A 21,506-nucleotide genomic window follows, 5' to 3' on the forward strand; every position below is an offset into this window, starting at 1 on the left:
GAGACTGTATCTCTGAAGCAAAGCAATTTAATCACGATGGCCCGTGGTCTTTCATATTCTGCCGGCTGGCGCTGAAGCGTACGGTGAGCTCGTTCAATTTCAAAGGGGCGCCTGTTATGATGTGGTTGAGACAAGGAAGAAGCAGGATCCACTTGCAGCACACTTTATTAAACAAACTCCAAACTGGACAAGGACTCAGACAGGGAACAGGACTCAGGAACAGAACAACCAGCATCAACATTACAACAACAAGAACTCACAAGGACTGGACTGAAACACAGGGCTTAAATACAAGGGCAAACGATCTAAACAGGATAACAAGGGGGCGTGGTTAACGGGAAACACCTGGGAAGACTAACAGACAGACAGGGAACCACTAAACATGACAAGACAAACCCACACCGTGACAGCGCCCCTGATCAACACCGTTGATTTTTGGAAGCCATTCCTCCACAAACAACACTGCGTCTCTCCCTTCTACCCCTTCAGGAAAGCCAACGAGGCGTAAATTGTTATGCCTGGAGCGATTTTCAAGATCATCGACCTTATCTTTCAAAGTAAGTATTTCACACTCCGCATGCCTTTTACCGTCCGCGATGTCCTCACGCAGACTCACAATGGCTTCTTCAAATCCGTCTTGGCGTGATCCGAGTTCGCACAATTTTTGCCTCTTTTCCTGAAGGTCGCTGTGTACTTTGTCTGCTGAGTCCCGTATTTCGCACAGACGCCCGTCTAGCATGCATTGAATTTTCGCGAAACCACGGCCCAACCCCATTGTGAATAATTAGGTGGTTCAAGAAGAGAAAGACCCGCATAATAATGAGCCTTTCATTCAGGTGTGTCACACAAGAAAGAATGCAAGGACAATATACACACACACACACACACACACACATACATACATACATATATACACTCACCGGCCACTTTATTAGGTACACCTGTCCAACTGCTCGTTAACACTTAATTTCTAAGCAGCCAATCACATGGCGGCAACTCAGTGCATTTAGGCATGTAGACATGGCCAAGACATGGTCAAGACCATGGTCCTGCAGTTCAAACCGAGCATCAGTATGGGGAAGAAAGTTGATTTGAGTGACTTTGAACGTGGCATGATTGTTGGTGCCAGAAGGGCTGGTCTGAGTATTTCAGAAACTGCTAATCTACTGGGATTTTCACGCACAACCATCTCTAGGGTTTACAGAGAATGGTCCGAAAAAGAAAAAACATCCAGTGAGCGGCAGTTCTGTGGGCGGAAATGCCTTGTTGATGCCAGAGGTCAGAGGAGAATGGCCAGACTGGTTCGATCTGATAGAAGGGCAACAGTGACTGAAATAACCACTCGTTACAACCGAGGTATGCAGCAAAGCATGTGTGAAGCCACAACACGCACAACCTTGAGGCGGATGGGCTACAACAGCAGAAGACTCCACCGGGTACCACTCATCTCCGCTACAAATAGGAAAAAGAGGCTACAATTTGCAAGAGCTCACCAAAATTGAACAGTTGAAGACTGGAAAAATGTTGCCTGGTCTGATGAGTCTCGATTTCTGTTGAGACATTCAGATGTTAGAGTCAGAATTTGGCGTAAACAGAATGAGAACATGGAACCATCATGCTTTGTTACCACTGTGCAGGCTGGTGGTGGTGGTGTAATGGTGTGGGGGATGTTTTCCTGGCACACTTTAGGCCCCTTAGTGCCAATTGGGCATCGTTTAAATGCCACGGCCTACCTGAGCATTGTTTCTGACCATGTCCATCCCTTTATGGCCACCATGTACCCATCCTCTGATGGCTACTTCCACCATGTCACAAAGCTCTAATCATTTCAAATTGGTTTCTTGAACATGACAATGAGTTCACTGTACTAAAATGGCCTCCACAGTCACCAGATCTCAACCCAATAGAGCATCTTTGGGATGTGGTGGAACGGGAGATTTGCATCATGGATGTGCAGCCGACAAATCTGCGGCAACTGTGTGATGCCATCATGTCAATATGGACCAAACTCCCTGAGGAATGCTTCCAGCACCTTGTTGAATCTATGCCACGAAGAATTGAGGCAGTTCTGAAGGCAAAAGGGGGTCCAACCCGTTACTAGCATGGGGTACCTAATAAAGTGGCCGGTGAGTGTATATATTAGGGGTGGAACGGTACACAGAAGTCACGGTTCGGTTCATACCTCGGTTCAGACGTCACGGTTCGGTATGACTTCGGTACAATGGAGTGAATAGCAAAACAAAAATGCAGAAGGCTTTTTTTTATAAATGTCTTGTATTTTTTAAATAAGTTTTATTAATAAAGGCATAGAACCAGTTTATTTGTAGTGCACTGACAGTAGTTTTATATAATTAGTTTATTAATTAAATTATTAAAAAGACCTTGAGATATGTTTGGTAATTGTACCTGAATGAATTTAAAATTAATTTGCTATTTCAGATCAATATATTTGTTTTCCTAGGTTACAGTTTGATAAGAGTTTAGATTGTGACAAAAGCACAATGTTGTGTTTTATTGCGAGTGAACACAAATATAAGTAAACAAATTGCAGTTTTAATGATGTCCTGTATGAAAAAAATGACGGAGTATGTTTTTATGTTTCCACTGTTCGATCGCCCGTGCCTCACACACACACACACACACACACAGTTCGATCGCGCGATTCGCGCCTCTCTCTCTCTCCCACGCGCACGCACACACACACATTTCGATCGCGCGATTCGCGCCCGCGCCTCTCTCTCTCTCTGTTAATCGCGCCTCTCTCTCTCTCTCTCGCGCACACACACACTCCAGCATTGCGATCTTGATCGCAGCCTGTTCATTGCTGCGTTCACAGTCACACCAAAAGCGAATAGAGCGAAATTTATCGCTATTTAAGAGTTTATTTTATTTTATTTGTACCGTGTATTCTCCGTGCAAATTCGTGCACCGAACCGTGACGCCCGTACCGTTTCGGTTCAATACGAATACATGTACCGTTCCACCCCTAATATATATATATATATATTAGTGCTGGGCCGTTATCGGCGTTAACGTGCTGCGTTAACGTGAGACTCTTATCGGGCGATAAAAAAAATATCGCCGTTAATCAAAGTTGGGTTGGGATCATAAATAGCTTTTTCGAATATCGTTATATTTTCGCGCAATTCTAATGTGTACTATGACGCCGCGCCTACTGTCACAGATCGCGCAGTAGGGTATTTTCCTGTCAGGGACACAAGGTGTACTTTTACTTTGTTACGTTTGGCGACGTCCTCTCGTTACTTTATTTTAATGCAATACGTTGTTAAATGAGTTTATTCCAAGCGCGCTGTGTCCTTTGTATGGGCATGAGCGATGCTCATTTACAAATGAATCACTCTTTTGAGTGATTCTGTTCAAAGACTTCATCAAACAAGTTGTCAGATGATCTGTCTAAATCGGTTCGCGAATCAGTTGATCTGTTCAGTTCCTCGCGCACTGAATCGTCTGAAGCGCTTTCAATTCACACTCGGAGTCGAAACAGGAAGATTTAAGAGCATCAAGAGCGTTGGATGAAGTGGCCGATCTACAGTCTAGTCTAGTGAATGCAAATCTGCAAATGCAGCATATTTTTGCCAGCGATGAAGATCTTTATAAGTTGAACATCTTCGTAAGCTGTCTGTGAATGAATGATTCCACAGGACGATACATTCGATTTAATTTCATTCAGGTAATACATTGTGTGTGTATTGCGCGTGTATTGCGCAGTGGCATAATCACACGAATAGTTTACATTGATTGAAACTAATTTGTTTAAAAATGAGGCTATTGCAGTAACAAGGCAGGTTCACATAAAATTCTTATGACATATGATGACATTATTTTTTGATCTAACGAGCATTGGCGATGCAAAAACCGACTGTCGTGCGTATTGTTTTTTTTCTTCTTCCAATTAGCCTACTATGTTAAAAAAAGGGACGAAAACATGTTACTTGTTCAATTAATAAACAGTTTGTTTGATGACAAATCGCTAAAGATGAAATTGGCCTCCCTTTCTGTCATTGGGGTTTTTGTTTTGTTTTTTGTTTTTACGATATTCGACTTTTGCTCCTCGATTGTCGAATGGCATTTTTGGCAGAAATGCACATCCCTACGCGAGGCAAACTATTCTCAAAGACTTACTTTTAGTCATTATTTGGGTAGCACACATATTCTGAATGCCTTCGGGAGAATTCAAATGAGCCATTTTAATCTAGATTAATCTTGATTAATTTCAATATTAATCTAGATTAAAAAAATTAATCTATGCCCACCTCTAATATACACTCACCGGCCACTTTATTAGGTACACCTGTCCAACTGCTCGTTAACACTTAATTTCTAAGCAGCCAATCACATGGCGGCAACTCAGTGCATTTAGGCATGTAGACATGGTCAAGACAATCTCCTGCAGTTCAAACCGAGCATCAGTATGGGGAAGAAAGGTGATTTGAGTGACTTTGAACGTGGCATGATTGTTGGTGCCAGAAGGGCTGGTCTGAGTATTTCAGAAACTGCTAATCTACTGGGATTTTCACGCACAACCATCTCTAGGGTTTACAGAGAATGGTCCGAAAAAGAAAAAACATCCAGTGAGCGGCAGTTCTGTGGGCGGAAATGCCTTGTTGATGCCAGAGGTCAGAGGAGAATGGCCAGACTGGTTCGAGCTGATAGAAGGGCAACAGTGACTGAAATAACCACTCGTTACAACCGAGGTATGCAGCAAAGCATTTGTGAAGCCACAACACGCACAACCTTGAGGCGGATGGGCTACAACAGCAGAAGACTCCACCGGGTACCACTCATCTCCACTACAAATAGGAAAAAGAGGCTACAATTTGCAAGAGCTCACCAAAATTGAACAGTTGAAGACTGGAAAAATGTTGCCTGGTCTGATGAGTCTCGATTTCTGTTGAGACATTCAGATGTTAGAGTCAGAATTTGGCGTAAACAGAATGAGAACATGGAACCATCATGCCTTGTTACCACTGTGCAGGCTGGTGGTGGTGGTGTAATGGTGTGGGGGATGTTTTCCTGGCACACTTTAGGCCCCTTAGTGCCAATTGGGCATCGTTTAAATGCCACGGCCTACCTGAGCATAGTTTCTGACCATGTCCATCCCTTTATGGCCACCATGTACCCATCCTCTGATGGCTACTTCCACCATGTCACAAAGCTCTAATCATTTCAAATTGGTTTCTTGAACATGACAATGAGTTCACTGTACTAAAATGGCCTCCACAGTCACCAGATCTCAACCCAATAGAGCATCTTTGGGATGTGGTGGAACGGGAGATTCGCATCATGGATGTGCAGCCGACAAATCTGCGGCAACTGTGTGATGCCATCATGTCAATATGGACCAAACTCCCTGAGGAATGCTTCCAGCACCTTGTTGAATCTATGCCACGAAGAATTGAGGCAGTTCTGAAGGCAAAAGGGGGTCCAACCCGTTACTAGCATGGGGTACCTAATAAAGTGGCCAGGTGAGTGTATATATGTATGTATAATTTTTTATTTTTTTATCAATGCATGATAAAGATTTGTATCTTGCATTCTACTCATGTTCGACCGTCTGTGAGTATCTTGACTTTATGTATTTAGTAAGACTACATTTTTGATTTTGGTTTCTTAGTGACCTTGCAAAAAGCCTGGTGAATGGGACAGAGATAACTGGCGTGGACATAAAGGTAATAGTTTTTAAGCGGTGTTTTCCAACCAATAAGGTGAATGATTTGAATATGTCATGTTTCCAGTTTTGGAGCTGATCATGTTTTATTTTCTCTTGAAATAGGGACTTCCTCCACAACCTTACGGGAATGACTGTGGCATCTTCATTTTGATGGTCAGATTTTTACAAATTTATTAAGTGTTTATAACCTTATGTCAAGGATCTAGACTTATTTTTTTCACTTTTTTGTCTTTCAGTACGCATGGTATATAGTGACAAACTCTCCTTTTGATTTCTCCATTGTACGTATTTGAATTTCAATTGCAAACTTTGATGTTTTTGCCTTCAAGAAAAAATATTAAAAGTAAATCCTGTCTAATTGAAACTGTTCTGAAACTACAGCATGACATGGCTGAACTCAGAAGGTGGTGGTGTGTCATCCTTATGGAGAACCTGGACTTGGAAGGGTACTGTCTTATATGTTTTAATAATGTGGTTTTAGATTATTCAAAATGGTACTAGTGTATAGTCATGGCCATAGGAATGACAAAAATAGAAAAATATTTTCACAAAGTCTGCTGCATATATATATTTATTGCCATACCTGCACATGTTTACAAAAGTTATTTTCAGTATATTTATACAGTATATACATGGGCTGGTGCCAGGGAATTATTGTCCCTGTTTGCAGGCATGGTAGAAAGTTTGCTCACTGGACAGACATGGCAAAGGCTGTGGTTATGGGGAAACTTCAGCCAGTTTTCCGCATTCCAAGGAAACGGAAACTTGAACAAGTCATGCAAGTAAGTGACAATTCAAGAATTATGAGTAATTTATCGTTACAGTGTCAAGTGTACCTTTTTAAACAACATTAAATTGTAGATATAAGTTCACCATTGTCCTTCATTTTATGAATTTAATTGTTTCTAAGGAACATGCATACACCAAGGCAGAGAAGCACCGCAAGCTAGAGACTCGTCCTGAGTCCTTGGTATGTATTTGAAGCATCACTATAGAGAGCATTACACTGTATTTTGTAAATGTGTTATTCATTGAGCATGTTTGCTGGGGATATGATTTCTCAATATGTAATTCAATCTCTTCAACAAGGATCCAGGCACTTCCCTGCTTTTACAGGTAACCTTAAAAAAATTGAATGAATAATTGTGTACATGTGTGTACATGTATGGATTGTTCATTTCTAAATTTGATTTGGCCTTCAGATGCCAAAAAGTGTTTTGGAGGAGGTTTGTCTAGAGGTGATCCTCTCAGACGGAGATGCCGCCTACCTTACCCTGTCCTTAACATGTACAGCCTTGAGGGATGTGGTGAGCAGTCTTGAATTCAGACACAGGGCCCATTATGCTTGGCTGGAGAGTAAGTTTTTAATCAATTTTTCATTTCTGTATTGGCCTTGAATCAACACTTGTACTCTAATATAGTTAAATATAAACATGCTCATTCTAATCATATTGTACATCTGTTCTTGCTTTAGGTGTGGTGAATGTCAAAAAACTGCCCCAGGATGTTAGAGACATGTGTGTCCCTTTTACAATTGTTGAATGCAGAAATTGCAGAGCTTTGTTCAAAGACTCAGTGGGGTACCGTGGAAACGGAAGACGTGGAGACCTGCGAGGGTTTTATACAGACCCTGAATTTACTGAGCATTGCCCAGACTGCCAGTTTTAGGGGCCAGGAATGAGGAGTAGTGTGCAATAGTTTTTTTTTTTTTTTTTTTTTTTTTTTTCTCTTGAAATTAAATCTCTTGACAACCTTACTGTGGCATCTTCATTCTGATGGTCAGATTTTACTAATTAGATTGTGTAATTTCCAATAAATATTGCAAAACCATGAAGTGTTAATTTGATCTGGATTGTTTGGTAAATTGTCTGATCATGTGAATCTACGTATATTTTAAAACAGAAGTGGTTACATTTACAAAAAAAAAATAAGAATTGAATATCCAAATGGGCAAGGCAAAAAACTGTGGTCAATTAACATGTACAAGTCTGTTGTATTGACAAAACGCTATAGTCCATTGATCTAGGCTGAATTTAAGTTACAAAAAATAGTGACATGATCTGAACAATATATATTTTCAAGGTGGTTCTTGTGAATGCAGTTTGCATGAATTATTGATGTTATAATATTAAGTATATTATTGAGAATTGTTTTATGTAAAGAGATATGATAAAGATCATATTTCAATTTGCACACAGCTTTTATATTATATATTTTAAGTCATAAAAGTAAAATGACAATACGGAAAAGATGTGAGCAATTAAGCCTGCAAAGAATGCTGTCTATCCACTGGTGAAAACAGAAAATAAATATGCTGTCTATCCAGAGGTGAAAATATAAAATAAATATGTCTATCCAGAGGTGAAAATATAAAATAAATATGCTGTCTATCCAGAGGTGAAAATATAAAATAAATATTCTGTCTATCCAGAGGTGAAAATATAAAATAAATATGCTGTCTATCCAGAGGTGAAAATATAAAATAAATATGCTGTCTATCCATAGGTGAAAATATAAAATAAATATGCTGTCTATCCAGAGGTGAAAACAGAAAATAAATATGCTGTCTATCCATAGGTGAAAATATAAAATAAATATGCTGTCTATCCAGAGGTGAAAACAGAAAATAAATATGCTGTCTATCCAGAGGTGAAAATATAAAATTAATATGCTGTCTATCCAGAGGTGAAAATATAAAATAAATATGCTGTCTATCCATAGGTGAAAATATAAAATAAATATTTGTCTATCCAGAGGTGAAAACAGAAAATAATTATGCTGTCTATCCAGAGGTGAAAATATAAAATAAATATGCTGTCTATCCAGAGGTGAAAATATAAAATAAATATGTCTATCCAGAGGTGAAAATATAAAATAAATATTCTGTCTATCCAGAGGTGAAAACAGAAAATAAATATTTGTCTATCCAGAGGTGAAAACAGAAAATAAATATGCTGTCTATCCAGAGGTGAAAATATAAAATAAATATGTCTATCCAGAGGTGAAAATATAAAATAAATATGCTGTCTATCCAGAGGTGAAAATATAAAATAAATATTCTGTCTATCCAGAGGTGAAAATATAAAATAAATATGCTGTCTATCCAGAGGTGAAAATATAAAATAAATATGCTGTCTATCCATAGGTGAAAATATAAAATAAATATGCTGTCTATCCAGAGGTGAAAACAGAAAATAAATATGCTGTCTATCCATAGGTGAAAATATAAAATAAATATGCTGTCTATCCAGAGGTGAAAACAGAAAATAAATATGCTGTCTATCCAGAGGTGAAAATATAAAATTAATATGCTGTCTATCCAGAGGTGAAAATATAAAATAAAAATGCTGTCTATCCATAGGTGAAAATATAAAATAAATATTTGTCTATCCAGAGGTGAAAACAGAAAATAAATATGCTGTCTATCCAGAGGTGAAAATATAAAATAAATATGCTGTCTATCCAGAGGTGAAAATATAAAATAAATATGTCTATCCAGAGGTGAAAATATAAAATAAATATTCTGTCTATCCAGAGGTGAAAACAGAAAATAAATATTTGTCTATCCAGAGGTGAAAACAGAAAATAAATATGCTGTCTATCCAGAGGTGAAAATATAAAATAAATATGTCTATCCAGAGGTGAAAATATAAAATAAATATTCTGTCTATCCAGAGGTGAAAACAGAAAATAAATATGCTGTCTATCCAGAGGTGAAAACAGAAAATAAATATGCTGTCTATCCAGAGGTGAAAACAGAAAATAAATATGCTGTCTATCCAGAGGTGAAAATATAAAATAAATATGCTGTCTATCCAGAGGTGAAAACAGAAAATAAATATGCTGTCTATCCACTGGTGAAAACAGAAAATAAATATGCTGTCTATCCAGAGGTGAAAATATAAAATAAATATGTCAATCCAGAGGTGAAAATATAAAATAAATATACTGTCCATCCAAAGGTGAGAACTAAATATGCTGTCTATCCAGAGGTGAAAATATAAAATAAATATTCTGTTCATCCAGAGGTGAGAACTAAATATGCTGTCAATCCAGAGGTGAAAATATAAAATAAATATGCTGTCTATCCAGAGGTGAAAACAGAAAATAAATATGCTGTCTATCCAGAGGTGAAAATATAAAATAAATATGCTGTCTATCCAGAGGTGAAAACAGAAAATAAAAATGCTGTCTATCCACTGGTGAAAACAGAAAATAAATATGCTGTCTATCCAGAGGTGAAAATATAAAATAAATATGTCAATCCAGAGGTGAAAATATAAAATAAATATACTGTCCATCCAAAGGTGAGAACTAAATATGCTGTCTATCCAGAGGTGAAAATATAAAATAAATATACTGTCCATCCAAAGGTGAGAACTAAATATGCTGTCTATCCAGAGGTGAAAATATAAAATAAATATTCTGTTCATCCAGAGGTGAGAACTAAATATGCTGTCTATCCAGAGGTGAAAATATAAAATTAATATGCTGTCTATCCAGAGGTGAAAATATAAAATAAATATGCTGTCTATCCATAGGTGAAAATATAAAATAAATATTTGTCTATCCAGAGGTGAAAACAGAAAATAAATATGCTGTCTATCCAGAGGTGAAAATATAAAATAAATATGCTGTCTATCCAGAGGTGAAAATATAAAATAAATATTCTGTCTATCCAGAGGTGAAAACAGAAAATAAATATTTGTCTATCCAGAGGTGAAAACAGAAAATAAATATGCTGTCTATCCAGAGGTGAAAATATAAAATAAATATGTCTATCCAGAGGTGAAAATATAAAATAAATATTCTGTCTATCCAGAGGTGAAAACAGAAAATAAATATGCTGTCTATCCAGAGGTGAAAACAGAAAATAAATATGCTGTCTATCCAGAGGTGAAAACAGAAAATAAATATGCTGTCTATCCAGAGGTGAAAATATAAAATAAATATGCTGTCTATCCAGAGGTGAAAACAGAAAATAAATATGCTGTCTATCCACTGGTGAAAACAGAAAATAAATATGCTGTCTATCCAGAGGTGAAAATATAAAATAAATATGTCAATCCAGAGGTGAAAATATAAAATAAATATACTGTCCATCCAAAGGTGAGAACTAAATATGCTGTCTATCCAGAGGTGAAAATATAAAATAAATATTCTGTTCATCCAGAGGTGAGAACTAAATATGCTGTCAATCCAGAGGTGAAAATATAAAATAAATATGCTGTCTATCCAGAGGTGAAAACAGAAAATAAATATGCTGTCTATCCAGAGGTGAAAATATAAAATAAATATGCTGTCTATCCAGAGGTGAAAACAGAAAATAAAAATGCTGTCTATCCACTGGTGAAAACAGAAAATAAATATGCTGTCTATCCAGAGGTGAGAACTAAATATGCTGTCAATCCAGAGGTGAAAATATAAAATAAATTGTCTGTCTATCCAGAGGTGAAAACAGAAAATAAATATGCTGTCTATCCAGAGGTGAAAATATAAAATAAATATGTCAATCCAGAGGTGAAAATATAAAATAAATATACTGTCCATCCAAAGGTGAGAACTAAATATGCTGTCTATCCAGAGGTGAAAATATAAAATAAATATTCTGTTCATCCAGAGGTGAGAACTAAATATGCTGTCTATCCAGAGGTGAAAATATAAAATAAATTGTCTGTCCATCCAGAGGTGAGAACTAAATATGCTGTCTATCCAGAGGTGAAAATATAAAATAAATATTCTGTTCATCCAGAGGTGAGAATATAAAATAAATTGTCTGTCCATCCAGAGGTGAAAATATAAAATAAATATTCTGTTCATCCAGAGGTGAGAACTAAATATGCTGTCTATCCAGAGGTGAAAATATAAAATAAATATTCTGTTCATCCAGAGGTGAGAACTAAATATGCTGTCTATCCAGAGGTGAAAATATAAAATAAATTGTCTGTCCATCCAGAGGTGAGAACTAAATATGCTGTCTATCCAGAGGTGAAAATATAAAATAAATATATGTCAATCCAGAGAACTAAATATGCTGTCTATCCAGAGGTGAAAATATTAAATAAAATTGCTGTCCATCCAGCGGTGAAAACGGAAATTAGCGGCGAAACGGAAATGACGGAGAAAAGGGAAATGACGTAGGCTGTCCATCCACTGGTGTCCAGCCAGTGGTGTCTACCCGGAGGTGAGTCTGCGGGGTTGCAGCTGGATGCTATTGCACGCGACCGGCGTTGGGCCACGCAAATTACTTAAGGCCACGCCTCCATCTCGTGTCATAGTCATAGCGCGCCGTCAAATGTGTAGCTACAACATCCACGACATAATGAAGCGAAACTATCCTTCTGGTCACGAAAAGAGGAAGAAGAAAAAAACCATGAGAGTGAATTGCGGGAACAACAATCAGGTAAACTTGTGTTCTCTCCTCTCTAAGTTTGATGTCAGTAAAGTTTGATGTTTTTAGGTCTTGCTAACCTAGCTGGGCAGGCAGTGCATCTCTTGCATCACTTTGTGCCTGACAAAAGTAAGAGTAAAACACAATTTTTTTTACGTTTGTTTTTGATAAACGACAAAGTGCAACGGTGTTTGTTTACTGCAGCTTGGAAAACATAACCGCGTCGCTTGTGTTATCGTGCGTTCATATGCGCGTACACGAAATGAAACTCGCATTTTTCAAGCAGAAATATGTGGAGACCAGACATACTGTTCAATACATGCACGTGAATGATGGCACTCCCAATCAAAGTACACATTATACTTTTAAAACAAGACACTGATTATCAAGTCTCAGTGTGGTTACAAACTCTAAACAACTGCACTAATTATGCAAGATAGAAAGCAATGTATTCACAATTTGACATTGATTGACTATTGATTTATAGGCTATATTGAATTTAAAATGTTGATTAGCTGGACATACTGGTCAATATGGATGCACATCCCTAATAAATAAATCAAGAATTGCTTCAACTGAAAATTAAAAAATCATACTGATGCCGAAAATGCCCAGGCTGTAGAAAGAACCAAAGTTAATCCCAAAAGCCAAAGCTCAGGGTTATAATTTATTATTTTCTTCTTATTTATGTTTACGTTAATATTCACTTCTTATGTTAACATTCTATAGAAAATACTCTATTCAATAAATATTGTGTATTTGAACCTCATTCTGTTCTATATTGTTGTACTTATTCTTTGACTGTTTTGTTTAAAGGAGGGAGGATTGTATGGGAGCGCTGAAGTGTCAGGTGTGACTGTGTGGCAATGGCAAATGGTTTACATAGCTCACGACATCACGGGTCAGGTAGAGGCCCCTTAGCAGAATTTTGCTTAGGGCCCGAGGAGGAGGTCAGGATCGGCACTGGGTTTAGCAGTCGATTCTGTTCCTTACCGGAATTCCTGTTCCCTTTACGCAATCATACTACAAATCATGCGTAGTTGCCCAGATGAGCAAAAAGCACAATTGAATGTACGGGAAGCCAAAAGGTTAAAAAGGATTGTGTTTTTTCCGAAATCTAAGCGTTTTTTTTTTTTTTTTTTTTAGAAGCGAGTTTTTCCCCATCTGTCAATTCAATCCAGATTATTTATTTAAAAAAAAATAATAATAATAATAATTAAAAAACAATAAACAATAATATGAGGAACTCTTTTTCTCATGTGTATTTTGGTGACATTTAACATATTGTTAATACATTTTGTATACTGTTTACAAAGTTGCATATCATAAACCTGTCATCTTTGACGTTTGCAATCTTAATAAATAATAATAAGACCATAATATGAGGCATTGCGTCGTTTGGACATAAACACGATCAGATAAGGCAATTTGTATGGGCAAAATTCAACTGAATATATTCCTTCATATAGCCCGTGAGTTTTGGGGGTAGTGCCCTTTTTTCAGGTCAGAGCAACTGCCCCACAAAATTCCTGTGCACGTCCCTGCTAAGGGGGCTTTCACACTGGCAGTTTAGTTCGGAACAGGGCACGGTTCGCATGAAAAATCGCTAATGTGAACGCTGTCATGGGACCCGGGTGCGCACTGGGGTACCGAACCCGAGGCTACCTGGAGGAGGTGGTCTGAGTTCGGTTGCTCCCGAACCGTGCCGCGGTTCGCGTGAATGTGAAAGCAACACGGACTCGGGTGCGCACTTGTTCAGGAAGTAAAGTAACCTGCGCATGGGTTTTAGCTCATTGTGATGTATTCAGTTAAATAAAACACTTGTAAGGGATGATAGTGTTGATGATTTACCTTGGATACGAGCGAGAGTGAGCCTGCAGTGTATTCGTGCATTGCGCGTGAAATCAGGGCAACAAATTTGGAAATCCTCTGTCTCCTCAAAAGAGTCCGTTTGCAAGCAGCAGAAGTCCACCTTGTGTGACACACACGCACAGTAAACCTGTAGTGTTCACTCAATTGCGCATAATAGCAGCGAATTAATAAAATACACAATATTGACCCACGTTCTGTTTTCTATCATGCGCCGTGCACGTTTGCGATGACGTAATATGCACGCAAACGCACCAGGGTTCGATAGAATCAAGTTGAGTGTGAAACCAGACCAACGCTGCGGGGGGCGCCGGGAACAAACGCGCTCGGGCTCGGACCGCAGCAAACCAGCCCAGTGTAAAAGCCCCGTAACCCTACCCCTAAACCTACCCATAATAGGAAACGTTATGCTTTTTTTAATAAGAAACTGTTTAGTATGTTTTTAAAGCCATTTGAAAAATGAGGAAATGTCCTCATTTAAATGTAGTATTGCACTAAGCACACTTCCCTCTCATTGGATGAATTGACGTACTGATTTGTGGATGAGCAAAATTTGTCCGTGACTTCACATGTTTTGATGCGAGTGTGTAAATGCGTTTTGCACCATATTCACTGCAGCAAAAATGTGAGCGTACGAGTTTCTTAATGTGTGATTTGTTGTAGAATAGGATTTGTCCAGCAGCAATGAAGAATTAGAGAAGGTGTAACTGTTGTGTTGTGTTTGTGGAAGAGAAAGTCTACAAATTTGCAACTCTTAAAACATTTCTCTCTGTGACATTTACTGGTACACATGTGTGGATATTCTCTACAACTACACACTTCCACTGTCACAGGCGCTCAGTTGATTTGCACCAAATATACCTCCATATTGCTGGGATTCACAGCTGAACCCTCTGGAGGTGTCGTGGGCCATCAGAGAAACACCGAAGACGGAGAGCGCCCTCTGGATAACCCAAAGGGTGCCATCACTCATTTGACCATCCCACGGAGTCCCATCGGTGCCTCAAGTATGCATCTATTGAGGGATATCAACATCTAGTCCTATACAACAGTCCCAGAACTGGCTTGCAATATTAGATTAGATATATTAGATTGTACATTGTAAGCCATTATGTTGATACTTTCTAACTAAACACTTGTGTATCTTAAAGAGGCATACTCTGTTAGAGGACAGTTTGTATTTATGCAGAACCCATGCGAGCAGCAAAGATTTATGTTCATAATTATAATTGGTAAGTACAGGCTGTTCTATGCCTTTATGTTACATGTTAAGTACATTTAGTTGCAGGTTATTACATTGTGTATTACAACACTGTTATATAAAGTGTTACCATGAAAGGATTACACAGCTTTTCTATCTTAATATCCAATGACTGAGAATTATTTTAATACCAGCCAGGTTACACAGAACACGTGTTCAGTTGTATGACACTATACCAGTGAATAAATGTTGTGCTATAGTCATCCATCATTGTTCTGGTAAACTGTGTTAAAATCATCGGCATACGTGAGCTTATTCATTATCCAGTGACATCTAAAGTAGTTTGAGATGACAAAATATTTGCTGCTGAAACTTAAATCTATGACTTCACACATAAAAATAATTAAGACATGTAAGATTATATGAAACAAAAACAAAGTCAATAATGATGTTATCAAACTTTATTGATCCATTTTTATCTCTTACTTTATCCAGTCAACAAGAGTCTTATTGCAAGAGCTCATAAAGAGATGACACATATGGAGAGGAGTATATATAAAGAGTGTTTAGGCGTTAAGCAGAAGGTAATATAGGACTCTGCAGTTTACAAGTACAGTATTTAAAAAGGCTAAACATCATCATCCCAGGTTATCAGCAGACAGAAAACAAGTAGGATGACGCACTTGTGCGAGTCACGCTCTGTAGATCATTTAGAAAGGGCAGGTGTAGCAGAGGACGTCACACTTTGTGGTGGGTCTATTTTCTCCAGTCGTTTCTTTACACTTTCGTACTCCTTTTCCCACGCCTCCTTGGAGAGAGAGGAAGGGCTGACCTCCAGAAACCTGTAGGCATCTTTGGTCTGGAGCTTAAAGATGACTGATGCTTTTTTACAGCCTGCACCAAAACTGTTCCAAGCCTGTGAAATTAAAACATTTACAAGTCAGATTAGACTTTAGATGAATCCTTAGTAATGGCTGGACAAAATGAGGGAACCCTCAAGCTTTCCCTTCAGGTACAAATAAAGAGAAATAATAAATCAATAAAACAAAATAAATCAAATCTATCTTACTGAAAATGCTTTGAACAGTGTAAACTTTGATTTTACCTCTTCAGCTGATTTGATTGATGCTAGAAATTCATCTTTTAGTTCGGCAAGGTCTTCAATAAGATCTTCTCCCACAAAGGTCTTCTGTTCCAGGTAGTCCAGCATCTGAGCAACGCTCTCCCAGAAGTGTTTGAGCTGAATCAGAATTGCCTGAATCTTTGTCAAGCCACTCTGGACATCCTTTAGATGGACGGGGTCGGGTATGGAGTCTGCAGAGGGGAAATAAACGTTTCAACAAGCCACACGTTTGCTCCCCGTCTTCAACTAGACTTGAATCTTAAACATGACTATAAACACGAAAGAAAACAGACTCACTCCGTTCAAAACTGGCTTTGGCAACCTTCATCTGCCCATCAACGATCTTCAGTTGGACCTGCCACTGCTTCTGTCTGAGAGCGGTCTTTTCAGCGAGGAGGCGATTCAGTTCAGCTTCAAGAGCCTTCATACGTGCAACATTTCCAGGGTCACGCACAGCTTTATAAATGCTTTTAACAATTAGCCCGACGAATGGAACGATCGCAGCGAAGATGCCGAGGCCTCTACTTGCTTTGGTTATGGATCTGGCAAATACTTGAATCTCTTGGATTTTGCGGTTTATCTTTTTCTCAGTTTCATCGAGCTCTTGTGTGGTTTTCTGGAGTTCAGATTTCAGATCATCCAGGGTTTTTTCAGTCTGCTTCAACTTGTGGTCTTGTTCAGTAATCTTTTTATCTGTATCTTTTTTTTCCTTGACAACATCACTGGTGGACGATGCTACATCTTTGTTGTGTAAATCGTACCTATACAACGTTGAAGAAATGATGCAGTGAAATTAGTATTTTATAACAATGGGGTGGTGTAACTCGCTTAAAAGTTTAGTTTAAAACACGTTCATACTTCTGCCTGATTTTAGCAGCTGCGTGGACAAGAACAATTCAACAGCTCAAGGTATTTTTGAAATGTGTTTTCATGAGGAAAATGTTCTTACTTTTCCACTATCCTGTCCACATCAGTGATAATGTCTTTGATCCAGACTCGTGCTTTCCCTAGGAATTTGACTGCCAAAACCGGCTTGTTTTTCTCCACAGCGTTCGCCAACATGGGAAACAGCGACTGAACCAGGTTCTCACTGGTCAAAATACACTGTGAGAAGGACGAGACGTACTGTAAGATCAAGTTTCTCGAAAACAACATTCAGAACTGTATTTGTCCTGTAAGTCTTTCTGAAATGCTGCTGCATTAACTGTTGTTATTATAATTTAAGTTCAAAGTTGAAAGTTGTAAAAATGTAAAATATGCATTTAAACTTTATAAGAAGCATATCAAACCAAGTTGATGTGAACAAACTCTTAGGATATAAAAGATTTTACCTAGCCTGACTTCGTCATACTCATATTCTAGTCTGATACTGCTCCATAGGGCTTTGATTATGAGGCATGTCTTAACCGAACCAGGAAAAAAACAAACTCTGCACTCAATTGGATAGACCTACAACCAATCAGAGCAACGCAGTAAGTGTTTTTTTTATGAGCTACGCAAAATTGTCAACATAACTCAACTACACGCACACTGGAAGAAGTAGTAAAATAATGAGTGTTGCTTCTTTTACTTGGTCCTCCATGAGTGCGACCAAAGGAGAAACCACAACGACCACAGGGCTTTCATTGCGTTCCATCTTCTTAGTTACCATCGGAGCCAGCTGATAAAATAAACTTTTGCCGAATCCCGTAGGAAGGACGGCAAACACATCTTTCCGATCGACAAATGCCTTGATTGCAGTTCTCTGTTCGTCTTTTAAAATGAATGCGCTGTCGATTTCTTTTACAACAGACGCGATAGCAGGATCTCTACATCTCAGTTCTCCAGCGGCAGTCAACTCTGAGGGAAACCAGTTCAACCCAAGCGCTCTTTGATAACGTGACGATTACGCAACTGCAGATCATCTGTCCATCATCGTATTACGCCCTGGCAATTTGATTGGCCCGACTAATTCTGAACCGATCACAATTACTCCTCAATGGATCGAGTCCAGACCGAACTTCCCGACCAAAAAATGTTGTGGGCAGGGTTCGGGCTGGCATCCAGGCTAGATTTTACCTAAAAGGTCAGGTAAAAGACTGAACATTTTTCACATTATGATATTATGACACATTATGTATTTATTTCCAGTTAAGGGACTCTTATAACTAACTTACCGTAATTCCTCAAATAAAAACCGGTATTCAAATAAACGCCGGGCCTCTAATAGTGGCCGGGGGCGTGGTCAACGCAGACAAATAAAGGCCGGTCTCAAATTAAGGCCGGGGAAAAATTAGTGGACACTCAAAGACGGACGCACTCAGCGCTTGTCATATATCACAACTATTCAGTGTTTTTAACCACATGTTTATTTTAGGTTTCAGACATTTAAATAGATATGATTTATAGCAAAACAATACATTTATAGTTTGTAAAATACACAATGGTGTCTATGGAAGCAGCAATAACAATCCATTCAAATATATTTGGCGACGTGTTTTATTCATATCAGATACACAGTGTAAGTAACTATAAAGTTTACTCTATTCTTCTCCCAGTTCACCGGCCACTTACTTTCATGTATTTCGGGAGAAACTGAAGAATTCACGCGCTGTAACTTAACAAATCCAACAGACAGGAATCTCTGAACTGCGGTGCCCATCTCACGTTACAGATCAAGATAATTTATAAAGGGTTTTAAACGACAAAACAAACTCACTTACACGGATTTGAGAGTCAGAATAGAAGATAGTTGATGACATGGTAAGCAAGTTTGTTAATATTTAGAAATAAAAGCGCTACATCTGTCATACAGCGCTATTTTGGCTGTGGTGAACACGTGCCAAGCATGACGCGTCACCATGGAAACTTGGCTGGCGGGCGGGCGGGGATCGCGAATTAGAAATAAAGGCCTGCCTCTAATAAAAGCCTGCTTCAAATAAAAGCCGGCTACCATCTGCAGTTCAGGTAAATAAAGGCCCCGGTCTTTATTTAAGGAATTACGGTAGCTACATTTAGTCTCTAGCTAACAGACACACTATATGTCATTCTTTTTACTACAAACCCCTTATATTTGGTGAAATTGACACAAATTTCACAGAGTTGAAAATACCAAAGTCAAGAGAAAGTCTGAAACAGTACTTTCAACATAGTTGCGTCCGAGGATCCGAACAGAAGCTGAGTTTCCACAGCGCGCCTCCGGATGAGCCTCTCCAGGCTGGGGAAGCTGGCCAGGCACAGGTACGAGAGGCGGTAGAGAAGCGCTGTCTTTTCGGCAGCCGGCAGAAGGTCTTCCACAAACGCCGGGCTCCACTGGGACACAGCCACTGGTGAGAAAAACATTGTAAATTTTTAAAGGCTGGAAAGATCACATTGATGGCTGGTATTATTTCTGTTTGATAAAATAAGCTACTTGCTTTTGCTATCGGCCATCCTTAGTAGGTTTACACAAAAAAATGTGTGTAATGAGTTCTCCTACAATGTAATTAAAGCAGAACAGTTTTGTTTGGTTTAAAACATGTCTCGGAAAATACAAAATGGAAGGATATCTGAAAATGATTATAAAACTGACTTACCTTTGTTTTAGTAAGTGAAATGAACAAGGTATCTGGTGCTTTTATACAGAAGGTATGACCCTGTCTCCGCCCTCAGGGAGAATGACCTCGAAAGAAACATGGGATTATTGAGTGTGGTTAAGGTTGGGATAAATGGAAGTGAACTTCCCACCAAGTTTTGCAATAAGTATCAGTATTGTTCTTAAGTGTACTTCATGTGTATCTACACACCATATCAATGTGTACCACAGTTTGAATTAACTCACTAGTACACAACTTAAATACATGTGCATACTTTCTATTACTCAGTGATATGTTCTGTAAAATAAAATGCAAAAGTGAACAAATGCTCGGTCCTTCATTCAATTTTGTCTTTGTCTTTTTCAAAAATTCAGGTGACACTTCACATGTGTTGAAACTTTAATCCTCACTTGAATTATGCATTACTTCATGCACTAATATCTCATGAATCATCAGGAACTAACACAAGTTCAAAGTTTTTCATTCATGACTTTATGATGAATCATGTTTTCTTTGTTCGCAAAAAAAAAAAGGTCTTTACTGTCAATTTTGGATAAAGCTACGGTTCTGGTACAAGAATCATCAGGAATTCATGCATGAAAAAAGCATTAATTCATTTACATTTAGCAAACGCTTTTATCCAAAGTGACTTACATTGCATTTCAAGGTACACATTCATATTCTTATCAGTTCTTGCTTTCCCTGGGAATCGAACCCATGACCGTAGTGTTGCAAGCGCCAACGCTCTACTGTTTGAGCTACAGACAATACAATTACATACAATTCATGCATGTAAAACTACTTCAATTATTAAAGGAATATACAAAAATCTACATTACATTACCTCATGTATGCATACAGTCTAGAACGGTATATCTATTAATGTGAGAACTCATGTTTTCTCTTTAATTAAGCATGTCCATGTGTTCTTCATAGTAGCCTGCAGGTAAATGAACTGACCCCGAAACTGGCCAATCACAGCACACGGATTCTGCTGACATCATGCTCTAGATCATGAACAGTTGGTACTAATCCATCATCGAGTAACAACTTTTTAGGTGGTTTGTATTGTCCTGTATTGACCCTCTTTCACAAAGCAGTCTGGAGTGAAATGATTTGTGAATTTAAGTATATTTTGCGGCGCATTACCTTCAAAAATAAAACGTATCCACTTTGTCTTCAGTGGCTCGGTTGATTGGAGAAAGCGAAGACTCTTATGTTCACTCTTACATCCAATAACAGAACCCCGGGATTGCTTACGAAACATTGTTGTCGCTCGAATGCGGAGAACCGGCGGACAGCGCAGAACTCGCCGCGGCTGGAGACTATGGTAATGCAGACCTGTCAATCAGCGGCCGTGGGCGGGGCCTGAGCAGGATGATGTCACACTGCTCAGAGAATCAAGCGCATTTCTAATGAGACTGCTTTGGTATCGCAGAATCAATGTAAAAAAAAAAAAAAAAGAAATCATGCAAAAGAATCTGATTACCGACATGGCCGTTAACCCATTGCTTTCGGTGAGAAACCTTTAGAGTCAACAGGACAGTGTCGTAGCGTCAACAGATAACTGACGCGAAGGCCGTTGATATCTTTATGATCATAAAGTGAGTTTCTTAAAATACCTTTATAACTTTGCTGGCTAAAATGTGTCCACGCTTGTGTGTTTACTTGTATGG

The 21,506-nt window shown here is 38.5% G+C and overlaps 2 protein-coding genes across 4 annotated transcripts in view; both read right to left on the reverse strand.

The window, feature by feature from the left end:
• Nucleotides 1-21,506, reverse strand: part of cct2 (chaperonin containing TCP1, subunit 2 (beta)) — a 285,779-nt gene that overhangs the window by 233,326 nt on the left and 30,947 nt on the right. The window lies entirely within an intron of this gene.
• Nucleotides 15,832-19,597, reverse strand: si:dkey-7i4.24 (uncharacterized). The gene is made up of 5 exons (XM_056234346.1): nt 19,397-19,597; nt 17,226-17,380; nt 16,574-17,037; nt 16,259-16,467; nt 15,832-16,069 (listed from the first exon to the last, which is right to left on the reverse strand). Exons 1-5 carry the CDS (start codon nt 19,595-19,597, stop codon nt 15,860-15,862), a joined length of 1,239 nt encoding a protein of 412 aa, XP_056090321.1. The 3' UTR covers nt 15,832-15,859.

This window comes from Rhinichthys klamathensis, unplaced genomic scaffold (genome assembly GCF_029890125.1).
Source record: "Rhinichthys klamathensis goyatoka isolate OS25496 unplaced genomic scaffold, OSU_Roscu_1.1 h1tg000018l_1, whole genome shotgun sequence".
Taxonomy (NCBI): domain Eukaryota; kingdom Metazoa; phylum Chordata; class Actinopteri; order Cypriniformes; family Leuciscidae; genus Rhinichthys; species Rhinichthys klamathensis.